Here is a 26,636-nt window from a genome sequence, read left to right as displayed (position 1 = left end):
ATCAAATCCCCCTTCCCGGCGAATCGGGTAAGGCTAGAAGGGATGGTAGGTCAGCGGCTTCATTCAGCAGCGGATAGAAAGGCGGGCTAGCTGGCAGCATCGAATCATGGGCTCTCAGCCCCTCCCCTTTCATGAAATAGGTTTATTCCATCAAAGATCCAACATAGGCAAAGTCTACGGGAGATGTTTCAACAACATGTGCACTTCTTGCAACAAATACATTCTTTGTCACAGGATCATCATCTCCTCTATCATTCGGCCTGTGAAAATTTGGCAGAAGTCGCATCTAATTCTTGCCTCTTCACACCTGGTACACATGCATATGCTTTACTTGCTAATATCTCGAAGTGACCGCTACCCCCCATTGGTCATAAGGAATAAGCGCTTCAGTAGGAACTCTATTCGAAACATAAGTGCTAGTATTCATAGCTCCAGCCCACTAATACTTAGGATAGTTTAGAGCGAGCAACATGGAATGGACCGGTGAGATCACTATGAATCAACTCAGGGGTCTCCAACTACATCCTTTGGGAAAGGAGGACCAATGCATTTCACCTTTAATGCAATCCTCACAAGAGGGAGAGTTCTTTGCTTCGGGTGAACCAAGCACAACACCTATCACTAATTCTTTCCATCTCGATGTCCTCTTATGCCATAACTTCGTAGCATTCTCGATATGAGTCGAGAAACTCGACGTTCTTGGCCATTACTCAATAGGACACATACAAGCTTACAAAATTCCCTGTGCTAAGGTGCTTTCCTTTTTTTATGGTAAGGCATCTTAAATCCATTCGCCAAACATTCCTTTGAAGAATGATTCGTACCGGGAGCATGACAAAAGAAAGATTCTTCTTTGGCCAATAACACATCATGAATAAAAAGTTCATTGTACCTTACCTAATGTTTGTTGCCATATAAGAGAGCCTCAGCCTCTATGCATGAATCATCACGAGATATACTTTGGATCGCGGGGTGGGGAAGAGGAATCGACGAAGAATCCAGGAAAGAGCAGCGAAGGAACGTGACGAGCAAATTATCGTCTCGAGATGTTAGAAGGTGCAAAATCAATAGGTGCCGGAGCTGCTACAATTGCTTCAGCCGGAGCTGCTGTCGGTATTGGAAACGTCCTCAGTTCCTCGATTCATTCCGTGGCGCGAAATCCATCATTGGCTAAACAATCATTTGGTTATGCCATTTTGGGCTTTGCTCTCACCGAAGCTATTGCATCGTTTGCCCCAATGATGGCGTCTCTGATCTCATTCGTATTCCGATCGCAAAAAGGAAAGAAAAACCAAGTAAAACATGATCTACTCAAAGAAATTGGAGAATGTTGTTACATTTCAAAAAATATTTATATATATATATTTATTTATTTTTATTTATATTTTTATATTATAAATATAGTTATATATATATATAACTATATTTATAATCAATTTATGAAAAGAAAAAAAAACTCGATCTCAGTGTCCACCTGAGTGTCAACACTTCTTAGTTTAAGGCGGGACTCCCCTTTTTGGAGCGGAGATTCCACATGCAATGTCGGTGACCTGGAGAATAGGGTTAGGCACTGGGTAGACATGAGATCAGACTAGCCAGCAAAGGTACCATCCGAAGGCCACGACGACAGCCACGCTTTAGATAGAAGGTCGTCAGGTATGGCTTCGGAGGTACACTAGAAGGCAAGTAGCAAGAGCCCCGAGAAAGCGAGAATTTCCTAGGACTAACGGTAACTAAGCGCAGTATAAGACGGAACAACGTATGAGCGTAAGCTATAGGAGGGCAGCAAAGGCAAGTCAGCGGCTGAAAAGGTCAACCAATAGACCAAGCGCCAGAGTGAGGGACAGCTAGCCAGATAACACGAAAGGAAGAAAATAAGCTCTGTTCAAAATGATCAATAAAAATGATCGGGAGTAATGATCGAATGCCGAGTAGAGTTTATAAAGTGGAGTGATCATTGCTTGGAGACCCGATGGATGGGAGTCTCCCCCATAGGAGCGAACTCATTCCCACATTCGTTAGCCGCAAAGCGCAAAACGGTCCCGGTTGGTCACTTTGGAAGGTATCTCAGGTGATCTTTGACCCCTGGCTGACCGCGTACATCAATGTCTCCCCACTAATTAGGCGGACGACAGGACTAGTGTCGCACAACGCCAATACCCTATAGAATGCATAGCCAAAAAAGTAGACTATATGTACCGATGAAAGTCAGAAAGGTTATAAGCCCGACTGGGGCAAAGCAAGGGTTGTAGGCAATGCGACATCAGTTGGCATATAACAAAGGATCAGTAAAAGCCAATGACGGAGCTTACAAGTTATTTATACCTACCGTCTTTCGCTTCTTCTTGAAGCCTATTTCGAGACCATTCGACTCTAAGGAGTTAGATGAGGGAAGACAAGAACAATCTCGCTCAACAGAATGCGAGTATCCAGAACCTGAAAAGGCCACACTGGTAGTTGTAGAGCTCAGGATGTCAGCTGGGACTTTCCCTTCCTGTCTAAAAACAGCGAGAATCAAGCCATGAATGTTCTATGGTCATACTATGATGAAAGAAGATACTATTTGTTGTGGAATGAAGTCATGGTGAATGAATGAGAGAGCTTGAAAAAAGCATTAACGTCCCTAAGCTTATGAATGAATGTGAAGCTGCTTCTTCAGATATATTATGACGTGTGCCGCTGTGATCGTGGTGTAGGAGGTTTTTATCCCACTTTGTGAAAGAATCGATAGCTACTAAGATGTATTTATGTCCAATTGGCTGCCTTCGGGTTAACCTTCCTATGATATCTAGGCAATATACTGCAAAGGGCCATGGTGTGGTTTGGTTATGAAGCTCCGTCGGCGACGCGTAGATCAAATTCGCATGCACTAGGCATTTGTGGCATCTCTGAAGAAAATGGATGCAATCCCTCTCCATCGTAAAAGAGTAATATCCTAGGCGAAGTCTTTTTTTGGCAAGCCTGTGCCCATTCATGTGTGGACCACAGACTCCTTCATGCACCTGGATTATCATCTCTTTGGCCTCCCTTTCATCTAGACATTTCAACAGAATGTTGTTGGTTTACTTTTTTATACAACCTATCCCCACAGATTACGGACTACATGGCTAGTTTCTGAATGGTCTGCCGATCTCTCGGTCTAGCGTCGGGAGTGGTTGCTCTCGTACCTATAGGTACAGACTACAGCGGCAGATTCAAGCGCATGAGTTCAGAGGGATCAGTTGAACGTCTATAGATCGTGATTTGAATATGAAGTGGATTCCAGGGACAGCTGCTTCTATAAACACAAGAAACGATCTTGTGGATTATCAAAACGGATTGATAACTTGCCAGTACACGCTGAGCCTCCTCAATGAAATGAGGTACCTCATTGAGGATTACGGTAATCGTGGTGCCGCCCAGGGGCGATAGGGGACCAATGCGCGGTCTATGTGCCTAAAGATTGAAGAAAGGCCTTTACCACTGCCTTCCGAATGAGCCATTCACCACGGAGCTTGGGAAACTTCAGAAAGGGCTGGCAAGAAGCTAGCAAGCTCAACATCCGGCTGCAGAAAGACACATCAGTTTGATAAAGCTCAAACTCTGCAATGATGCGGATGTCTAGACCAACAAGTAAGAGAGCTACTTCATATTAAGACAATCATATAGCTCAAGAAAGTGAGTTGTTTAAAAAAAAAGTACCGTATCAAAATAGTCTGCCGTACTCGCCAATCAAACTGGCCCCCTTGAAGAGCTTATCAGTCTGCTTATGTTTTCGGCTATTTAAGAATGACTTAATTTGTCAATGTACTTATTGAAGACTCTGTGTGCCCCCAGGGTAAGTATGCTGTCCCAGTTGGCCCCGACTGCGATCATCTTCGACGTCTCCTTCGTGTCCGTGCCGAGGTTCAGTTGCACTATCTCCGGTTCTTGGTAATGCCATCTGTCCTTTTGCGCCTCATACGCCGGCTCCAATAATTGCTTGTCTAAAGACTAGATGCTGCTAATGCTGGGGCACGCCTTAAAGTAAAGTGCTCCCCCACAGGTCCACCGTCGTCAACTATCGATGACCTGCCTGAAGTGTTCTTCCAGCGCTTAATAGTCTTTCAAAAATGTTTTTCGTACACCTGTAGAGCTACTCATCAAGAAATGTCTCCCAAGTCGTGTTCCAACCAGATGACTCCATCTCTCTCTCTCTTGGACTGTGTCCTGAATCCTCAGAATCAGTGTCTGATGGTCTTCATCTCCGCTGGAATTTGAACCTGACGTCTCGGCTTCCTCCTTCGATCCGTCTTGCAAGTGCAGGGTAACCCTAGGCCGGATCTCTACTTCATCGACTGTGTGCTTGCCGCCCAATCCTTCCCAACTCGGGCCGCCTGTAGCTAATGTTTTCCCAGTAGCGTCTCGTAAGCACCTTCGTGCTGAGCCGTCAGAGCACAAAAGTGGATGCTAAACTAAAGGTGCCTCAATGGGTGCCTTCTGCCTCAAACACTTCTCCAGCGGCTTCACTGGTCGCTGGTCTGCCATTCTCAGTGTCTAGAACTATAAACTATAGTCAGAACATCGGCTTACCTTACCAATCGCCTACCGTGTCTCCTCTGTAAGGTCTCTCTGGATCCCCCGTCTACCATCGTCCTCTGTAAAGTAAAGTGTTTCATCTATCTTTATCCTCACTTGTACCTCCTTGTCAGGCTTAGCTAGGCAAAGCGGTGCGCCTTCTAAGTATAAGTAAGGGCGAGGGAGCCGCTTTCTTCTAGGGTCGACTCCCCGGTTAGCTTCTTTGCTCTCTGGCCAGCAGTCGCTCCTGTTCTTCCCTTCGGCATCTTGTCCCGGGCGGATTGTACTTCGCCCTCGACAAATGGTCGGCGTCTTCTACAGGGGGTGGCTGAGCCATCCTTTTATTCTCTCTTTTAGTAGCCCCTCCACAGAAACATTCATCGTCGCCTTCATTTCTGTAGGATTCTCTCGGCTACTTCCTTAGTGGGTAGTGGGAGACCTGAACAACCCACTCCCTCCTTCTCGGATAGAGATGCTGGCCGACTCGCTTGGCTCGCCTATCTCCATCTCTCGAGCTACTTCCAGCGCTTTCGCCTCTTGGGCGATTTGCTATCGGTGTCGCAGCTCTTCTTCTCTTCTCCTTTCTCTCATTGTTTCTTTCTCTAGAATTTAGATTCAATATCAATTTCTAACAAGACCAGCCTTGCCATTGCTTATTCGGTGTTCCAGGAGCTCTCTACTGCACATCGAGACGAGCGGTCTATCCAGGAGTTTTACACAATAATGAGGACCATTGGCACCAGCTCTCCTCCATGGGGGAAGAGTTATGTTCTACATATTCTGCCTGTGACTGTGCCAAGAAGCAGCAGAAGGCCCGAGATCAGCAACGTCTATTTCAGTTCCTCATGCACCTTCGCCTAGAGTTTGAGTCCATCAGAGGCCAGCTCCTGCACAAATCTCCTCTGCCCACTCTAGATGTTGCACTTTCAGAGCTTATAGCTGAAGAGATTCGTCTGCGAGTCTTGGGCTCCTTTCGTTCTGCTGAGCCAGCTACTTGCTTGTTGCTTCTGGCTCCCGATCTTCTACCTCTGGGTCCTTTGCTTCTCGTGATTCTTCTAGCCGTCATGCATTCGGCCAGTCTATGGGGTGCCGCTATTGTCATGCCTGGGACCATATGCTCAAGGACTATGCCAAGAAGAAGCAAGCTGATCTCCGCAGGCAACAATCCGCCTCTGCAGCAGCTGCTACTTCTTCTGCTGGGTCTAATACTATTGAGATGTTCGATGATGTCGCAGCCACTCCAGTCCCTGCAGTTCTTCCTTCAGCACATGGGCCCTCAGTGTCTTTCTTTGGCACAGCTTATGCAGATCCTAAAGGCCTCCAAGCTGGGAGGCTCCACTCCATCGACTAGACATGCCACCACAGCCACCACTGCGCTGTCTACCTCGGCTGACCGCACAGGTATTTCTGGGCCCTCCTGGATCCTTGACTCCGGTGCCTCTATTCATGCCCCATGCTCACCCTTGCAGAAGCCACTTCAGATATTTACTGCATATGGATCTCCACTCTCTGTGTCTCACCACGGAGCCATTACCACCACTGGCCGGTTTTTTGTTCTCTCTCTTTTACATATTCCTAAGTTGTCTATGAATTTCTTTTTCTGTTAGCCAGCTTACCGATCATGACTGCACTGTCTCATTTTATGCTTCTTCTTGCTCCGTGCAGGATCGTCATACCAGCGCCCTAATTGGTCATGGTTGTAAGCGTGGGGGGCTCAATTACATGGACTGTCTCCATCTGCCTTCTTCTGCTACTGGATTTGCTTGCGTGGGTGTGTCTTCCTCTTTTTCTTTGGTTGATCTATGACATCGTCCGCTTGGTCATCTGTCTTGTGATCGTTTGAGTACTTTAGTTCGTAGTGGTGTCCTAGGTAGTGTCCCTGTGTCGGAGTTGTCTCCATGTATGGCCTGTAAACTGGGAAAACAGTTGGCCCTACCTTATCCCTCTAGTACGACGTCTCTTTCTGCTTCTCTTTTTGATTTAGTGCACTCTTATGTCTGGGGTCCTGCCTGATAGCGGAACCGTTATGTGACATGGTCGAATATAAGGAAGTCTTGGATGCTCCCCGTTTGTACTGGGATGCCAATTGGGATTGGTGGATCAGGATGTTGCCTGGCAACTTGTTCCTCATTGCTTTCCCTTCTAGGGATCTTGCTCGCCGAGCTTTGTCTCAGGAGTTCATGCATGTGGGCCGTACTACAGTTCAGCTTCTGGAGTGGTGGCCGGATTGCGCCACCTTTCCCCTGGGGCATCCTAACGTCAACGTACGTCGCTTTAGCTATTAGCTGTTGTGCACTGGGAAAAAATGCAAGGAAAGAGAATCAGCTAGAAGATCGAGGCTGCGCTAATTGAGGGAAGAGTTCTGTCTTTCGGAAGCGACCCATTGGCAAGGAATTTATGCACATAATCCCCTAAAATATAACATTCATGCACTCCCCGAGGACTCTCGAGTAGCTAAGGAAGGGCAAAAAGGATTCAGGCAACCAATTCAATAAGTAAAGAAAGAAGGCGAATTGACCAAGCCTAGTCTAAGAGCAGGATGAAGTAGCAAAGGGGGAACTTCTTTCCCTGGAAGGGAATGGGGAATGTATTACGCCGACTAGAACTAGAATAGAGGAACTCTTCTAATATAGAATAGATACAGCGATGGAGGCCTAAAGACTGCAGCGAATAGGCCAACAGCTGAGACGGGGATAGCAGCGCTTAGCAGCGGATACGCTAACGCCGGATAAGCAGCCCACTGCCTCCAACAAGGGATTCTGGGCATGAATGTGAAGCCCCTTCCCGGATACCACCAACTTGGTTCTTGTTATCTCCTTCCTCCCCATGCAATCAGTGACAGACAATGTCTTAGTTAACTTTCTATTGAGCCTACTCCTTCTCTTTGCGCATTCGACTCCTCTGGAAACTATGGAAGTTCCTTGCCTTAGTCAGATATTCATTCGTCGCGCATTGCGGAATCCCGAACTGCCTACTCTATTACGAAAGAAAGTGCCACACTCTATTCTCTAGCAGCCCTTTATGGAAGAGCTGAGTCAATAGCACCGGAGCCAAGGGATGCAGATGAAACTTCTTTGCTCTGATTCTATTCTTGATAACCTGAAACCAGGAAAGAGCCAAGGACCGGGTGAGAATGGAACTCTCAAGGCTGATCTTCCTCCCTTCCTTATTTGAATCCCGAGAATCGCTAATTCATGCCACTGAGCTGGTAGTAGGGTAGGTGCTTGGGAAGCTTCACAGGTGGAGAGTCCTGTCTTGAATGCATTGCTTTCTTTCCCACACCCCCCAAGCCATCTAATCCAATAGCTGCTTATCTCTCAAAATGAGTTGCTTGCTTGGAGGGCAGGCCTCTTTTTGTTTCCTACCTCGGATGCTTCTAATTCACATCTTCTTTATGCCCCATGAGAGAAAATGGATATGGAAATAGGCTCATGATCGGCCTATGCTCTTGGGGAAGTGTGTTGAGCATTCGACTTATCCTTCTCTTATCCCCCCGGCATGAAGGAATGCCCGAGAATCCTCCGGTGGCAGGTATGCCCTTTCCGTTCTGGCCTGGGGGACGCCGATTCAAGAAAGCACGAAAGCTCATTCTCTTTCTCTTGCAGGAAGGGCCACTCTAATCCAATCTGTGTCCCAAGCAATTCCAGTCTATACAATGGACACGGCAGTTCTCCCAATAAGCGTTTGTGATGAGATTGATAAATAGAATAGAGATTGATTTTGGGGAAGCTCAGAGGAGGCTAAAAAGGTTCATCTAGTGAGGTGGTCTGAGGGATCCTCAGAGTTGAAGACGTTTTTTTTTTGTATAAAAAGAAAGCAGCTTCTTTCTTCATTCTTTCGGGCATGAAAAGAAGCGAAATATGGACTCACTCAGGAAGCACTTCACGAAGCTTCCCTGAATTGGATGGATGAAGAATCCGAAAAATCGACAAAAGATCAGATTGTTCGACGATTGGCTGCTTTAGCTTGAGCAATAGCTAGATGAAAGAAGACGAAAGACATATGGGTTGGTTGCTGCGGATTCGCATCTATGAAAACCTAAAAAGTCCTCTATTGCGTTCTTGCTGCGAAGAAGCCATTTGTGCGGACATCTTTCCCAAGCAAAGTTTCATCATGGCGAGTCTCAAAGGCAAAAGAAGTCTAGTTACTTGCTGCTGTCCTCGGCTCTGCTACCAAAGTGGCAGCATCTAAGAGGCGAGTTCCGTCGTAGCTTCAGAGAACTCGTCTTCATTCTTCGTCCTAATCCAATTAGGAGTCATGTTGATTCATTAGATTAATAATTAATTAGGACTTAAGAAATCCTAATCCAATTAGGACTTGTTTAATTCTAGTCCTAATCCAATTAGGACTCTAATTTGAATTCGAAGTCCTAATCCGATTAGGACTCTAGGAATCCTACTCCAAGTAGGAATCCAAATTTAATTCAAAACTCCTAATCTAATTAGGATTGTAGGAATCCTACTCCAAGTAGGAATTCCAGTCCTACTCCAAATAGGATTTCCAGTCCAAGTAGGAATCCCAGTCCAAGTAGGAATCTCAGTCCAAGTAGGATTCCTAGTCCTAATCCAATTAGGACTCTAGGAATCCTACTCCAAGTAGGACTCTTGTTTTAAGTCCAATTAATTAATTCGCTTTGTTCCTTCTTCAGCTTATTATCAATCGAATTGATTACTTGTGATTCCTAATCACGATTCAACCATCGGATCGGTCAATGCCTCTAGTGTGTGTGACCCCATAGGTTCTACTCTGACTGGTAGTGAGATATATTGTGATCTCTATCACAATATCATTGAAAACTCCTTTCAATAGGTCGGAACGATTCCAACTCTACTCATTAGGGCTTATCGATCATCGAGATAATCCCTATGAGTCCCACCATCCACCAGTGACACCTAGCAGCATGTAGTGGCTACCCAGCAGAATAGAATGATGAACCTCTAGGTACAGTTATCATGTGATATAGTCCTTCTATCGTGGATCCCTACAGGACGGAGGTCATGGATAACTCGTCAAACCTCTTCGTCTGTTATATGTCAAGATTTATTTGACTCGAGTTCGATAGTGGAAAACTCTTTCTCCACTTTATATTACTGCCCTGGCCAAGGTCTTAGAACTCAGTCTAACAAATCACATAGGATCACTCCTCTTCTATCAAGGTTGATAGATTCCATATAAGTGCATACCCTACTCCTACAGTGAACTTACTGCAGCCAATCTACACTACAAGGACCCATATGACTAGAGACCATGTATACGTGTAGTCAAACTACAATAACCTCACTGTGAGTAGCCGAAGCACCGCAGGTCAAAGGACCAGTCATACTACTGCAACATCAAGCAAGTCACTGACGAGTAGATAGACGTCCAAGTAACTTCTTGTCTTGGTCACGCTCAGTACCCTTGTTCTCTAACAAGCACCTGCACTATCACTTCAGTGTCCCTACACTATGGACTCAAGTCTCGTCCATCCTATAAGAAAGTGATCTGTGCACTGATCGGATCGATCACCGTCCTTGTGATGATCCATTGATCAGGAGCATTTAGAAATTAATCACCAATGATACATGGCTCAAATTTTCAACTCTTGAGAATATGCATCATCATCTTATTAATTTCTTGGACGATTCATAGACACATAAATAATATGAATTATGTCCCTAGAATTAACAATGTGTCAGCCAGATTGGCTTCTAGGGCATACATCTAACAATCTCCCACTTGCACTAAAGCCAATCAGTTATATATCTAAGCCCCATCTTCTTAAGGTGGGCTTCAGTCTTTTGCCGACTTAGCTGCTTAGTGAACGGGTCTGCCACGTTATCCGCGGAGTCTACTCTCTGCACCTCTACATATTTCTTCTCAACATAGTCGTGTATGAGGTAGAAGCGCCGCTCTATGTGTTTGGACTTCTGATGAGACCTTGGCTCCATAGCTAGTGTTATGGTGCCAATGTCATCGCAGTAAAGTGTTATGGCATCTAATGACATTACACCTAACTCTGCAATGAACTTTTAACCAGAAGGTTTCCACTGTACCCTTAGATACGGCTTAACATTCAGCTTCTAAGGTAGAATCTATAATGATCGGTTGTTTGGAACTCTTCCAATTTACTGAACCACCATCGCACATATTCTGATGTAGACTTTCTATCATCAATATGTGTGCATCCTTCTACATTCAACTCTGATCTTCTCCCAAAGACCAAGAACATGTCCTTAGTTCTTCTCAAGTACTTAAGACTGTTCTTCACAGCTATCCAGTGCTTTTTGTCTGAATCTGATTGACATATGCTCGTGACATTCACAGCATGTACTATATCAAGTCATGTATATAGCATGGCATACATAAGGCTCCCTATTGCTGATGCATAGGGGATCTTGCTCATGCGATGAATCTCTTCAGATGTGTTGGGGCACATCTTCTTATAGAGATTAATTCCATGCCTTAGGGGTAAGAGACCCCTTTTAGAGTTTTCCATGCTGAACCTTTTCAGCACTTCCTCTATATAGATTTTCTGTGATAGGCCAAGCATCCTTTTAGATCTATCTCTATAGACCTTTATTTCCAAAATATAGGATGCTTCCCTAAGGTCTTTCATAGAGAACCTTTTTGACAACCAGACCTTGACCGAGGTTAGCATGGGAATATCATTCCCTATCAGGAGGATGTCGTACAGTACGAGAAATACGACAGCACTCCCACTAACCCTTTTGTAAACACACGGTTCCTCTTCATTTTTGATGAAATCAAATGTTTTGATTGCATCATCGAAACGAGTGTTCCAACTCCGAGATGCTTGCTTTAGTCCATAGATGGACCTTTGCAGCTTGCAGACCTTGTGATCTCCATCACTGGAAGTGAAACCCAAAGGCTGTTCCATATAGATATTTTCATCAAGATATCCATTCAGGAAAGCAGTTTTCACATCCATCTGCCAGATTTCATAATCATGAAATGCTGCAATGGCAAGCTATGTTCGGATGGATTTCAGCATGGCTACAGGTGAAAAGGTCTCCTGATAGTCAATGCCCTTGCGCTGACTATACCCTTTCGCCACAAGCCTTGCCTTATAGGTCTCTACCTCTCCATCCAAACCTATCTTCCTTTTGTAGATCCATTTGCATCCAATAGGTACAATACCTTGCGGTGGATCTACTAAGGTCCAGACTTGGTTGGAATGCATGGAGTCTAACTCTGACTTCATAGCTTCCATCCATTTCTCGGAATCGATATCAGATATCGCCTCGTCGTAGGTTTTGGGATCCTGCGTGTGATCCCTATCTCCCACTAGGAACATTTCCTTGGTATCCTATTCTAGTATACCTAAGTATCTATCGGGAGGATGGGAGACCCTACTTGATCTGCGAGGTGGTTGAGGGACATCGTGTACTGGCTCTGTATTAATGGGTTCGATAGGATCCATGACTCGTTGCTTTTCAGAGACTTTCTCTTCAAGCTCAATTTTCCTCCCACTGCCTCTATCAAGGATAAACTATTTTCATGAAGATAGCATGGCGTCTCACAAACACTTTGTGATCCTTTGAGATGAAAAAATCGTATCCTAATAACTCTTTCAGGATATTCAATAAAACGAGCATTAATTGTCCTATCCTCTAACTTGTCCGCCTGTTGTCGCTTGACGTGGGCCGGACATCCCCAAATCTTGAGATGACCAAGACTCGGCTTCTTACCATGTCATATCTCATATAGTGTGGTAGGAACGGACTTTAGAGGAAATTCTATTCAATAAGTAAATAGCTAAAAATAGGGCATCTATCTAAAGAAACAAGGATAAATCAGTGAAGCTCATCATGGATCGGACCATATCCAATAGAGTCCGATTCCTCCTCTCCGACACTCCGTTGAACTGAGGTGTACCAGGAGGAGTCCATTATAAAACTATACCATTCTTCTTGAGATAATCACGGAACTCTCCACTAAGGTATTTACCTCTTCGATCTGATCGAAGAACCTTAGTGAGTTTTTCTATATGTTTTTCTACTTCATATTTAAACTCTTTGAACCTTTCAAAAGTTTCATATTTGTGTCTCATACACATATCCATACCGTGAGTAATCATCGGTAAAATGAAGTAAAAAATTACAACCCCTAGCCTACACATCGAATGGGCCACACACATCAGTGTGTACTAGGGTAAGTATTTGAGTGGACCTCCCTGTGTCCTACAAAGGATAATTTGGCCATCTTTCCTTGAAGGCAGAATTCACAAATCAAATATGACTCAAAAGTCAATGAGCCCAAAAGCTCATGTTTCTCCAATTTGTTTATTCTGTCTTCTCCTATATGGCTAAGCCTGAGGTGCCTTAAATACTTTAGATTTATCTCATTTTTGGATCTATTAGATCCTATGGTATTCACTGTTTGCTCAGATATATTCACAGATACATCCATATGTATGTGATAGAGACTGTCAATCTTAAAACCATGTTGAATCAATTTAATTTTCAAATAAATAAAAATCTTTCTGTGCTAAATAAATACAGAAATCAAATTTCTGCTAGCAATAGGTAACAGTCCCTAAGTATCCTGAGCATATCTGACATACCTTCTGAAGGTCTGTCACCCGTCATGTTCTTATGCTTCCCATGTATGTAGGACAGTTCCTCTTCCAATGGCCATCCATGATGCAATGGAAACACTTTTCCTTGCAATTGGCCTTTTTCTTGGAACTTCCTCATTTGGCATTTTCTCGGTCTTCTGTTTCTTCGCAGGCTTTTTCTTCTTCCAAATAGACTCTCTCTTGGAAGTAGAAATCAACTCAACAGTGAGAACGATGCCCCTTGAACTCTTCAGCGTCCCTAAGGTAGTTACCAATTTTTTTAACAATTCTGTTTTGGTGCATACAATCTTGTTCATATGGTAATTTACTATAAATTGTTCATATGAAGCTAGAAGGGATTACGGGATCAAATCCATTTGCAGTTCTTTGTGCATGGTCATGCCGAGCTTCTCAAGCTTCTTTAAGTCCTTTATCATGGTCAAACCATGATCATGGACATACTGCTCATCGTGCATCTTGGCTTTGAAGAGCCTCTTGGACACTTCAAACCGAGCTGCGTGACTCTGATCACCATACAACTCTTGCAGGTGATTTAATATGTCTCTGGCAGTCTTCATGTTCTCATGCTGGCATTGTAATGCATTGGACATGGATGCCATTGTGCAGCACCTAACTTTATTGTCATTGTTCGTCCACTTAACAAGCATCTTACGCTGATCAGTAATCGGACGGATTGGTAACACGGGAATTCCATGGTCTAGCATATACCCAAATTTCTCATAATTCAAAATGATTTTTTTTTTTTTGAAATTTGCTGAGCCAATCTTTATAATTGGGTTTGGTCAAACGGTTGTTCTATAGGATATGAGTTAAGAGTCTAGAAGCTGACTTTATAATCCTCAGAGAGTAAAGATTCTAGTTAGACTTTTGTACTTGATCCTAATCTATTCTAAGGTCTTTTAGAACAAATGTAACTCCCACTATTTTCTCGAATTCCTCACACTCCCCTGGTAGGAAAACGGAAATCCCACACGACTAGGGTTTCTAGTGGGTACTGCGGTCCCACCGATTTACATGCCACCTCACCTAACAGTTATTGGTGACACATAGATTGATGAATGTACAACTCTTGTACAATGCTTCTCAAGCATGTTGTAGTGTAACTTGGTCTCTAAGCCATGAAAACCTCACCTAACAGTTATTGGTCTCATTTCTTAGTTAAGTCAGACCCACCGTATAACCGTAGGAATAAAGTCGTCATTGGGTCCTCACCTAACAGTTATTGGTGCCCAACCCCACCTTTATCCTACAACATCTCATGTCTATAGAGAGGTCCAGCCCCCCGATGCAACTTGACCACTGTATCCAGCCGAGACAAATCAACATCAAAAAGGCCTTAGCAGCTCTACTACAGTGGAAGACCTATTGACTTAATATTGGTTAATCAGGTCTTAGTATTTGCAACTTGAGCTCTTCATAAGAGGTAATCGAATAATTGGCCAGGTAAGCAGGTGGGAGGCTCCCCTTACTGAGAGAGTAAGGTCCTAATTAAGTAACCACCTTTCATGCTTTCCTAGACACCAATTAGATCAATTAATCTAATATGACTTGCTCATGTTGGTTCACTCTTGACTTGATTGAGGAGGTTTTAATTTAGGTCTCAATTGGATTTGTTACATCACATGTAAACCTATCTACCCGGCTCTCATTCACATCACATGCAAACGGCACATCACAAGCAGTTATAATCGCAGCATCAAAATAAAGCTAAACATTAAATAGGTGATGATCATGGATTCTAATTAGGTCGTATTACAAGCACATGCACGTCAATCGATCAATTGGTCTTCAATTCTTGAATTGGTTCCAAGCCTCCTTGATTCGATCCTTGACCAACTCTTGATCCAATCGCCATCAACCGCTTAGACCCCTGTTCATCTCATGCCTTGTCTTCAACTTGATCGTTGACGTACATCACATTACAGAAATACAACCAGATGTAAAATAAAAATAATAATAAATTACATCTCCTTTTAGGAGGCACGCAGGCCTCTCAAAACATCAAATAAGATGCATGCAAGCATCTGAAAAATTACATGACATCACAGATCACATCGCAGGTCATTACATTTAATACCAAAAGGGTTTGAATCCTATGATCATCACCACATGCAGCAATTATAATTTTCAGATCTGAAAACTAATTAATTATCTGTTGCCTAGATAGACAACCCAAGAGGGGGGGTGAATTGGGTTTTAAAATAATTTAGATAATTTAAAACGTTATGGATGATTAATTAAAAACTATTGCAAGTTATTTAATTAATTACTATGTGCTGTGAGTAATATGAAATGAGAAGAAGGAGAGACAATCAATCACAAACACAAGTTTTATAGTGGTTCGGAGCTAACCCTTGCTCCTACGTCCACTCCCCAAGTCTCACTTGGAAATTCACTATAATCCCCTTGGATTACAGCCGGTTGTTTTCCAAGCTCACAACCAAACTTGTTGTTTTACGAGCTCACAACGAACTCGGTCGGTTTTCCCAGGCTCACCGACTAGAACCACCCCCGATTGTTTTTCCGGGATCACAATCGAACCCTTACACACGTTGGTTTTAACTCGGCTCACCAACCAACCTCAATCCCCTTGATTCAATCCCCGATTGAACCAAGTAAATACAAGTTGTAGAAAGAAAACAGAAAATGAGCTTCTCAAAAAGCAGATGAAAACAATATGAACAATAAATGAAGTTAAGAAGCCTCAAACGCTTTTATATTGGAGATGAGGAATGGCTTCTTAAACTTCTGGTCTCCTCTTGAAAGAGTAGTCGACTTGAATGCAGGAGAAGGAGGCTTTAATTGCTGGAAAGATGTAGTTGGAAGCAGTAAATGCAGATCTTCCTCTTTTTCGTTGAAGAGCACGTTGCAGAGCTTGAATGCTTGATTAGTTGGAGTGAAATAGTTGTTCTCTTTTTAGCTACAGTCCTCTGTGGCTATTTAAGCCAACCCCCACGGAAACTAGCCGTTAGAGTGCTTTTTTGCCCGTTCTGAACACTCTGCGCAGCCTGACAATATGACCGTTGGTGGGTTGGAGTCGACTCGCGCGATCAGGAGTCGACTCGGCTGTAGCGGGAGTCGACTCAAGCTTTTCCGGAGTCGACTCGGCAACTGTTCCAAATTTGAATTAAAGTTGCCTTCACGACTGGGAGTCGACTCGTCTTGACCTGGAGTCGACTCGTCAACTTCTGGGGCTGACTTGGTAATTTTGGAGTCGGCTCATCCACTGAAGTCCGTGGATCCAATTTTGAATTTTGTCCACTCGAGTCGACTCGACTGTCCTGGGAGTCGACTCGAATCTCAGAGCCCGAACTCCCGATCCTCTGTCTTTTGGCTCGTCCAGTCTTGGAGTCGACTCGAACTTCCTTGGAGTCGACTCGGCTCTCAGTTTCCGAAAGATGGTCTTCTGCCTTTTGACGTGAAGCTGTCTTGGAGTCGACTCGAGCTGTCTGGGAGTCGACTCGAATCTCAGAGGCAGTAACTTGGTTTTCTGTCTGTCTTAGGGTCGCGGTGTCTTGGAGTCGACTCGCGTATTGCGGGAGTCGACTCGAATCTCAGAGTCCATAAAATGGTCTCTGACTTTCTTTGTGTACCGCTGAGAGTCGACTCTTGCTTTCTTTGGAGTCGACCTGTCAACCATCGGAGTCGACTCGCGTTCCACTGGAGTCGACTCGAATCTCAGACCCGAAAACTGCTCTCTGACTTTTCTGCCTGTGACTGCTTGGAGTCGACTCTTACTTCCCTGGAGTCGACTTGGTGAACATTGGAGTCGACTCGCGCACTTCAGGAGTCGACTCGTTGACAGGTTTTGAGTTGATCCTTTCTGTTCTTCTGTCTGTTCTCAGTCGGAGTCGACTCGTACTCATCTGGAGTCGACTCGAGCTCGTGCCAGTGAACTTGATACGCTTGGAGTCGACTCGTGATACTCGGGAGTCGACTCGAGTCTCAGACATTGGTTCAAACAGACTCCTTAACTTATCCAACAATTATGAACCAAGTCTTAGGACACTTAGACAGGATTTTCACTGAAACACTCAATTGAATTCATTAGTAATTAAAAGATATACTCAAATGCTTTGAGCTCATCAAAATCAAATGGGGTTTTAATCAATCACTCCACATTATCTTATGACATAGGTTGCTGATCATACTAATCATGATTCTAAACTTTGTAATCCCATTAACAATGCAATTAGAATCATCTTTTTATCACATAAAAATCAGCATGCAAAAATCAGCACCCTAGAAAAATCTGCATGCAGAAAATTTTCAGCATGCATGATCATTCAATTTTCAGATCTAATAAGCCTATTAATAATTAATCCTTACCTTAATCTACGATGCCTAGGCTCTGATACCACTGTTAGGAACCCGCCCATGCCGCAGAAAATTCAAAAATTCAGATGCAGCGGAAGAGGCATGTGCGGGATCAACCGTTCATCGCATGAACGTTGTTTAACAACCGTTCGTAGATAGATAAGGATTAAAAACTTTTAAATAACATTAGAAGATCAGATCTTCACCTTTGTGCGGGTAGATGATCACCGCAAACTGATGATCGTGGTTTAGGATGAAGGTTCGCTTGAAGCCGTTCAAGTGCCCGGTCTCTACGGGTATCCACACGAAGCAGAAAATCGATCCAAGCTTTCTATCTCCCCGGGGTGCTAGCTCCCTTGCAGAGATAACTTTGATGGCTGATATCCTCCCTTTCAATCAATCCTTGATTGTGCTTGGGAGGAGGAAGAAGAAGGATGAAGAGAAGAAGAGGAACGAAGCCCTGCAGCCTTCTTTTTCTTCCTTGCGTTGGAACCAAACGGTGGAGGAAGAAGGAGGCCACCAAGATCCTTTTCTTCCCTTTGTTGTTGGTGGCTGAAAAGAGAGGAGAGGAGGGTGGCCACGTGATGGAGAGGAGGAGGGCTTCATCTTTTCATTAGGGCACCTCCTTTCAAAGCCTTATAAAGGCATCTAGGGCTCCTATTTGGTTTAGTCCAAATCATGAATCAATTGGGTTCAATCAATGCTAGTCCTAATCCAATTAGAACTTGAATGAACCATGACTCAATTGAACTCTTCAATCCTAATCCAATTAGGAGTCATATTGATTCATTAGATTAATAATTAATTAGGACTTAAGAAATCCTAATCCAATTAGGACTTGTTTAATTCTAGTCCTAATCCAATTAGGACTCTAATTTGAATTCGAAGTCCTAATCCGATTAGGACTCTAGGAATCCTACTCCAAGTAGGAATCCAAATTTAATTCAAAACTCCTAATCTAATTAGGATTGTAGGAATCCTACTCCAAGTAGGAATTCCAGTCCTACTCCAAATAGGATTTCCAGTCCAAGTAGGAATCCCAGTCCAAGTAGGAATCTCAGTCCAAGTAGGATTCCTAGTCCTAATCCAATTAGGACTCTAGGAATCCTACTCCAAGTAGGACTCTTGTTTTAAGTCCAATTAATTAATTCTCTTTGTTCCTTCTTCAGCTTATTATCAATCGAATTGATTACTTGTGATTTCTAATCACGATTCAACCATCGGATCGGTCAATGCCTCTAGTGTGTGTGACCCCATAGGTTCTACTCTGACTGGTAGTGAGATATATTGTGATCTCTATCACAATATCATTGAAAACTCCTTTCAATAGGTCGGAACGATTCCAACTCTACTCATTAGGGCTTATCGATCATCGAGATAATCCCTATGAGTCCCACCATCCACCAGTGATACCTAGCAGCATGTAGTGGCTACCCAGCAGAATAGAATGATGAACCTCTAGGTGCAGTTATCATGTGATACAGTCCTTCTATCGTGGATCCCTACAGGACGGAGGTCATGGATAACTCGTCAAACCTCTTCGTCTGTTATATGTCAAGATTTATTTGACTCGAGTTCGATAGTGGAAAACTCTTTCTCCACTTTATATTACTGCCCTGGCCAAGGTCTTAGAACTCAGTCTAACAAATCACATAGGATCACTCCTCTTCTATCAAGGTTGATAGATTCCATATAAGTGCATACCCTACTCCTACAGTGAACTTACTGCAGCCAATCTACACTACAAGGACCCATATGACTAGAGACCATATATACGTGTAGTCAAACTACAATAACCTCACTGTGAGTAGCCGAAGCACCGCAGGTCAAAGGACCAGTCATACTACTGCAACATCAAGCAAGTCACTGACGAGTGGATAGACGTCCAAGTAACTTCTTGTCTTGGTCACACTCAGTACCCTTGTTCTCTAACAAGCACCTGCACTATCACTTCAGTGTTCCTACACTATGGACTCAAGTCTCGTCCATCCTATAAGAAAGTGATCTGTGCACTGATCGGATCGATCACCGTCCTTATGATGATCCATTGATCAGGAGCATTTAGAAATTAATCACCAATGATACATGGCTCAAATTTTCAACTCTTGAGAATATGCATCATCATCTTATTAATTTCTTGGACGATTCATAGACACATAAATAATATGAATGAAAAGATGCCTTTTATTTATTTAATAATAAATAGTCAAGTACAAAATTATGTTCCTAGAATTAACAATGTGTCAGCCAGATTGGCTTCTAGGGCATACATCTAACACCTCTTCCTCCGAGATCGTCTCAAACGCCTACAGCCGGATCCCAAAGCCTCAGCCGAGATACTCTCAAACATCATCCAAGCTTTATCCCAATCCCCTGTTTCAGAACCACTTCTTCCTAGCCGAGATATTCTCAACTTCACTCTCCCTTCCGCATTCAAAATCCCAGCAATCTCCTCACCCCAACAGATCAATCCTTCCTCCCAAACCGACCAATCCTTATCCCAACTAGATTCCCAGCTCCACACCACAGCCGAAGGATCCATCCAACCTTCATCCCCTGCTTCGGATAAGTTCCAAACTCCCTCCCATTCGCAGTTGTCCAGCAAATCCTTCATCGCCCATGATGAATCCAACGCGTCCCAGCCGCGTTCAAGATCCTCTCCGCATTGAAGAAGCGTCGATTCTTTCCATCGCCCACGGACAGCAGCTTACGGATCCGAACCTGCCTTGTAATCTTCTTCTACGCAGTATCCCGAGCTTCACGTCCAACTCCAGCAAGATCCCAGCCTTCCTTCCCCACGATTTATCCTCACGCATCTTTCGGCATCTTCTCTCAGCCGTGATCGTCATTTCCCTGTTTCACGCGTCTTCAACCAGCCCGTCTGCAGCATTCCAGCCGTTCGGATTGACTTCATCTTTCCACGCGTCCGGCTTCACGCATCTTCTCCTTTGATCAGCATCCCAGCAGCCGGATCTAAGATCCGAACCATAGCAGTCCAGCGAATCAGGCCAAACTTCATCCCAACGGCAAAGGGTTCATCCTTATCCATGATTCGAAATAAGGAAGAGGAAAGAAAGATTGGAACCTATAAAAGGCCAGGCGTGAAACAGAGGAAGCAACTTGGCTGGGGATCCACTCCTCTTCGGCTCTTCTCAGGTTGAGTTCCCACAAGAATAAAAGGGGAGAGAGGGAGCCGGCTGGTCCCAAGCTAGCTCTTCACAGGCTGAGTTCCCACAAGAATAAAAAGAAGAGAAGAGTTTGGGTACTTTGGGAATGATTTCCCAAAGGAAGAGATGATGATTTGTTGAGAGTGAGCCGACGGGAGGAAGGAGCCAATCATCATGAAGTTCCCCTGCAATGCAGCTGTTCAACTCTTCATGGAAGGCTGATCTCCTCTCTAGGGCCGGATGCAGCCCTAACAAAGGGACACGGATTTTATATTTTATTTTATATTCTTGGGATTGTATGAACTTATTGTTTTCAATGGATATCTTCTTTTGAATCATATTTAATTTCTATGATTTTAAGTATGATGTTCGTACAACTGTTCTTCATGATCACTAAGTGAATATAAGATAGTTCATGCTTAGGGAAGATGCAGTGTCCTGCCACATTAGTTTGGGGTAGACATTTCACGCCGACCGAAGATGGATTATTTCCAAATTACTTTTGTGAATTTCTATTTAAATGCTTATTAGAATTGTAGCCAATTTGCATGTTAATCCAAGAATAGATTAAAATACAAATAATCCTTGTTCCGATGTTAGCGATGGATTCCTTGCCCTAGGTCCCCTCAAACTAATAACGTTTTAATTGCATTTTTTATCAAATCTCTTAGTTTAATTTTTTTCACAAAACTCTTCCTTTAAAATATTTTTATTTTAAAGAAAAGCAACTGTACCCAATCCCTGTGGATCGATATCCGTAATCACTATCCTACCAGATACTGATAAGTGCTAAATAATGCATAAATTAATATCTTATTCATAGCACTTATCATTATTTTAATTCACATATTTTGTAAATTCAACTAAAAAAATGTATTACCTCACCATTGCATTTTAATAAATTATCAAAGGTAATTCAAGTTTGATTTGATTATTTATTAATTAAGTTTAATGCATGCAGGTCAAGTCAAGCTCAATTACGTAAAGCCTAAATGGACACTACATCATTTCACAATTTTATATTTTCCAGAGTCGACTCCAAGAATTCTTTTCCAAAATTCAGTGCTTTTCAAGTTCACCTAAATTTCTTCCCACTCGTTCCAACTCTTTTTCCACATAACCAATTGCCCTAGGTTCCCTCAAACTGATATCATTTTAATTGCATTTTCTTTATTAAATTCCTTAGTTTAATTTTCTTCACAAACTCTTCCTTTTAAATATTTTTATTTTTAAGAAAACAACTGTACCCCAATCCCTGTGGATCGATACCCATAATCACTATTCTACCAGATACGTGCTATTGCGTGGTCTTTAAAGTTGACTATCAATTTTTAACGCCGTTGCTGGGGATTGCTAGCATAGTTGTTTTTCTCTTCATAAAAAAATTTTCAAAAAAAATAATAAAAAAAAATAATAATAAATATATATATATATATCTAAAATAAAATAAAAATATTTTCTATTTTTGTTACTTTAATTATCCCCTTTCTTCTTTCTTACTAATTCTTGATTTTTATTTTGGTATTATTTGATTAGGAATCGAAGAGAAAATCTGGGACGATCAAAAAAGGAACTATTGGAAAAGGAATGCGGTAAAGGTTTGCTTTAAAAATTGCTGGGAAAATTCCTCTTGGTAACATCTGAACCTTTCCTATTTAAATTGATTCCCAACTAGCCTGAAATTTTGTGGTGATTGTTTGATTTTAATTTCAGCAAAAGTGTGAATGCATGCTTGATACACATCCACCAATTAATCCGCACATAGTAAGGGCAATCACCCCAACAAAATAAGAACTGGATTTCATAATCAGATTCTTGCCCAAATTAGGTGAATCAATTCTCACATAGCTATCACGTTAATTAAAATCAATTAGACGTTGGCTCCTAGGGACATTCGAGCTCAATAGGACGAAAATCACCGAAAGTTGCACCAATTTCGCTCTGTGGCTCAGTTGATGTCTATGCAAGCTTTGTCCCAAGGGAGACAGTTCATCTGTTCGAGGCAAGTGGTTTTTAAGTGGGACCTTTGCAACGCATCGTGACCCCCCCCACTTACCTGAGAGCTTACCTGGTCAACTCAGTTCATTAGACCGGATTGGAGGCTTAGGTGCCCTCTTCAAACCAGTTAGGAGCTGTCTAGTGATTTTAGGGACATACTAGGATTTTATGTGTTTTTCTTTTTAATGCATGCTTGACTGTACTTGACTGATCAGAAGAGTATTAGTGTATGCTAGGGTGTCGTTCCAGATCTCCTGAATTAGTACCTTTCGATTCTGAAATAGAGCGTTCTATTAGGGCCCTTCGAGCCAAAATCCGTACCTATAGAACCATAGGATCTGCCCCACATGTCGAGATGGCTGAAGAGCAACCCAAACTGTTAAAGAAATACTTCACTCCTTCCATTTATACCTCTCCATCTTGTATTCAACTACCTGATACCACTGTTGCTGTGCAATTTGAAATTAAGTCTAGTGTCATCCAAATGCTTCCCTCTTTTTATGGACTCAACAACGAAGACCCATACAAACATTTAGATGAGTTCCTTGAGATCTGCACCACTGTCAAAATTCAGAACTTCACTGATGATGCTCTGAAACTCAGGCTATTCCCTTTCTCCCTTAAGGATAGAGCTAAGCAGTGGCTCCATTCATTAGAAGCTAATTCCATTCTTTCATGGGCTCAAATGCAACATGAATTTCTAAAAAAATATTTTCCCATAGGAAGAACAAACCAATTTAGGCGTGCTATCACGAGCTTCTCCCAATCTGATGGAGAAGAATTTCATGAAACTTGGAAAAAATTTAGAGATTTACTCCGAAAATGCTCGCATCATCAAATACCCAAATGGCAATTATGCGTGAGTACTTTGAATCGAGTCTACACTCCTGACCATCTAAAATTCTCTGCCGCTTTCAGTTCCGCACCAAATCGTAGCAAAGCCCGTTCCCGGGTTGGGTTAGGGGAACATCCGAGCGATTGCCTTCACGGATCCAAACGTGCTCACAAAAATACTCGTTTAGCCATATCCTTCTTCATGATGATTTATTTTATTTTTTAGACCTTTTGATAAGTGGTACTCTTTGTCTTCTTTTAAACAAATTATTCCATCACGCTCTTTGTTAGATAGGATCTATTTCATTGATCAATGATTGATTGAGTGGTCAGAAAGATTTGGAATCTCAGCCATACTCCCCATCCTCCATTGAATTTGGTCTATCGAGCATGAGGAGTTTCCTTCAATTTGATGATGGGAATGGAAGAAAAATGGATCCGCAAGAAAGTACCATGCCATGCCTCATGTTCACTTTTAAGCATGAAAGTACCCCCACAAGAAGCATCAACCATGCTTCCCCTGCTCGTCAAGTACCCCCGAGTTCTCAAAGAAAAGGAACCATATATGAAGTTAGCCAGTCCATAGGTCTATCTGACAAAGTAGATGCACTATCCCGCAAGTTGGACCAGCTAATGTCTAGAGAACAGCTTCCAAACTTTCCCCAAGCACAAGTGTGTGCTATCTGTTCTAGTCCATCTCATACTGTTTTTGAGTGCCCTTCGGCAGCAGAATTTTCTGAATTTGTGCAAGAACAAGTAAATGCCGCCCAAGCACAGTCCCGACCGGGTAATGATCCGTATTCTAACACTTATAACCCGGGGTGGCACAACCATCCAAATTTCTCTTGGAGCAGTGGACTTCCAATACCTCCCAGCCTTATTCCCAAAACTTTCAACCATTCTAGAATGTTAATCCCTACCGTCCTTCGATTCAATTTCAACACACTCCTCCTCCACCCCATAGAAACACAGCCTTTGAGGAGAAAGTGTTGACCTCCCTTCAAGATTTGGAAACCATTACACAATTGGTGCACTCTCACATGCAATCCATCGCCAAGCTAGAATTCCAAATGGGGCAACTAGCTAATGCACTGAACAAGCAAGAGGAAGGAAAGCTTCCAAGCCAACCAGTGAGTAATCCTAGGGGACAATACATGGCTCAAGAAAACCAACCAAATACAATTCATCATGAACAAGCCAATGTTCTGACTACCCTAAGGAGTGGACGTGTAGTAGACAATAAGATTGGGAAGGGTAACAATAAGGAAGGTAAAGAAGATGAGAGAAATATATCACATGAAAATCCAAAACCTTCTTCTTCTTCAGCTAGTCCACCATCTGCCACAACTCACATTCCAAAGGTCCCATTTCCTGATGCTCTCAATTCACCCTCTCCCTTTGGCAAAAAGGGAACTTCACTAGAGGAGATGATGGAGGTTTTCAAACAAGTCAAAATCAACCTCCCGCTTCTTGATGCTATTAGACAAGTTCCATCTTATACTAAATTTCTGAAAGACCTTTGTACACAGAAACGAAAATCTAGGACACATGTGCCTAAAAAAGTCTTCCTAACTGAACAAGTGAGCTTCATCCTCCAACACAACACCCCTCCGAAATTCAAAGATCCTGGTGCTCCCACCATCTCCTGTGTCTTAGGAAATAATTTCATTGATCGAGCACTCTTAGATCTAGGGGCAAGTGTCAACCTTTTACCTTACTCAGTTTACGAGAAACTTGGGTTAGGTGAGTTAAAACCAACTCGGTATCCCTTCAATTGGCTGATCGATCTGTAAAAACACCACGTGGGATAATTGAAGATGTTCTTGTCAAGGTAGACAAATTTCATTTTTCAGTAGATTTTATCGTTCTTGATATGGAACATGAGCCTAATCCTAAGAAATAAATTCCCGTGATCCTTGGGCGTCCCTTTTTAGCTACAGCCAATGCGAGTATAAATTGTAGAACTGGGGTGATGAATATATCCTTTGGGAAGATGAAGGTCAAGTTAAATATATTTCGTGCCTCTGATCAACCCGCGAGGAAAGTTGAATGCTTCCTAATAGACAAAATAGATGATCTTTTAGAAGAAGCCCTTTCCTATATTTTGGCAGATGACCCTCTGACAACATGCTTGGCCCATTTTGACTTTGATATAGAAAAGGCCATAGCAGCAGTCAACTCTGTGCCCGACAATCAGTTTCCCACAAATTTTCTTTTTTGGAGAACTCGGCATGAGCCCGGTATGATATAATTAAGGATGCACTGCATCTGGCTGAAGACGTTAAACTTAGCGCTTGTTGAGAGGCAACCCGATTTTCGTAGGACATTTTTGCATTTTTTATTACATATTTTCTAATTTCTTAGCAGGAGTCCTCATATTACTGATGCAACCAAGGTATAATGCTTCTATCCTCCATATGCATCATATTTTTGTCCAAAATAAAAATAATAATAAAAAAATAAAAAAATAAAAAATAATAATAATATAATATTATTAAAAAAATAATAATAAATAATAATAATTAAAAAAACAACATTGAGGACAATGTCTGATCTAGGTTGAGGGTATAGGATTCAAATTTTTGAAGAAATTTTTCACATTTTCGTATTTTTAAATAAGTTTATCTCAAAAAAAAAACCTAATTTCTATGCCTTAGTGCTGAAATGATAAATACACAAAGTATATAAAATCTAAAAGCCCAATGATTAGTCAGAAGTAAGACAATTTGAGTTCTTTTCATTAAAAGTTCTTTTAGCGAGTTGTAAGATAATTTTTACTTTGAAATTTCACAACACACATAGCCTACACTTCTAAGGGTTAGGTTCAACATTATGTTGTTAAGTCTGGTAGCAACCTTGAGTCCTGATGAATCATTCCTATCTAATTCACTATTATCCCATAATTCAAAAAAAAAAGTGAATTTAGTCAGGTACATCGAAAAGGGCTACCTATTGTCAAAGGTCAGCGGGCTTGTATGAGGAACCCGAGCATAGGTCCGTAGGGGAGTCTTGATGCCTAATACCTTATGCCATCTGGTGTGGGAGTTGTTGACTGAATGCTCGCTATACGGAGGAATCATTACAAGAGTAAAAGTGCATAATTTATTTATAAATACAGAATAAATAAATTTAAAAAAAAGAAGAGAAAGGAAAAATAATATTGACCTTGAAAAAGATGATAGTGTGAAAGCCGTCGTTGTAAA

At 42.4% G+C, this 26,636-nt stretch overlaps 1 protein-coding gene across 1 annotated transcript in view; it reads left to right on the top strand.

Annotated features, from left to right (window-relative positions):
* The window catches only part of LOC120106699 (ATP synthase subunit 9, mitochondrial), a 46,314-nt gene that overhangs the window by 899 nt on the left and 18,779 nt on the right, over positions 1-26,636 (top strand). The window contains exons 1-3 of the mRNA XM_039119730.1: positions 1-1,355; positions 12,828-12,833; positions 21,707-21,713. The exon at positions 1-1,355 is cut by the window's left edge and continues 899 nt beyond it. Of these exons, the coding sequence (XP_038975658.1) occupies positions 1,047-1,355; positions 12,828-12,833; positions 21,707-21,713 (322 nt within the window). The 5' untranslated portion in view covers positions 1-1,046. The remainder of the gene's footprint in view (positions 1,356-12,827; positions 12,834-21,706; positions 21,714-26,636) is intronic.

The sequence above is a fragment of the Phoenix dactylifera genome, unplaced genomic scaffold (genome assembly GCF_009389715.1).
Source record: "Phoenix dactylifera cultivar Barhee BC4 unplaced genomic scaffold, palm_55x_up_171113_PBpolish2nd_filt_p 000608F, whole genome shotgun sequence".
NCBI classification, from domain to species: Eukaryota; Viridiplantae; Streptophyta; class Magnoliopsida; order Arecales; family Arecaceae; genus Phoenix; species Phoenix dactylifera.
The sequence above is the reverse complement of the archived record's forward strand: the minus strand, read 5'-3'. Positions and strand labels throughout refer to the sequence as shown.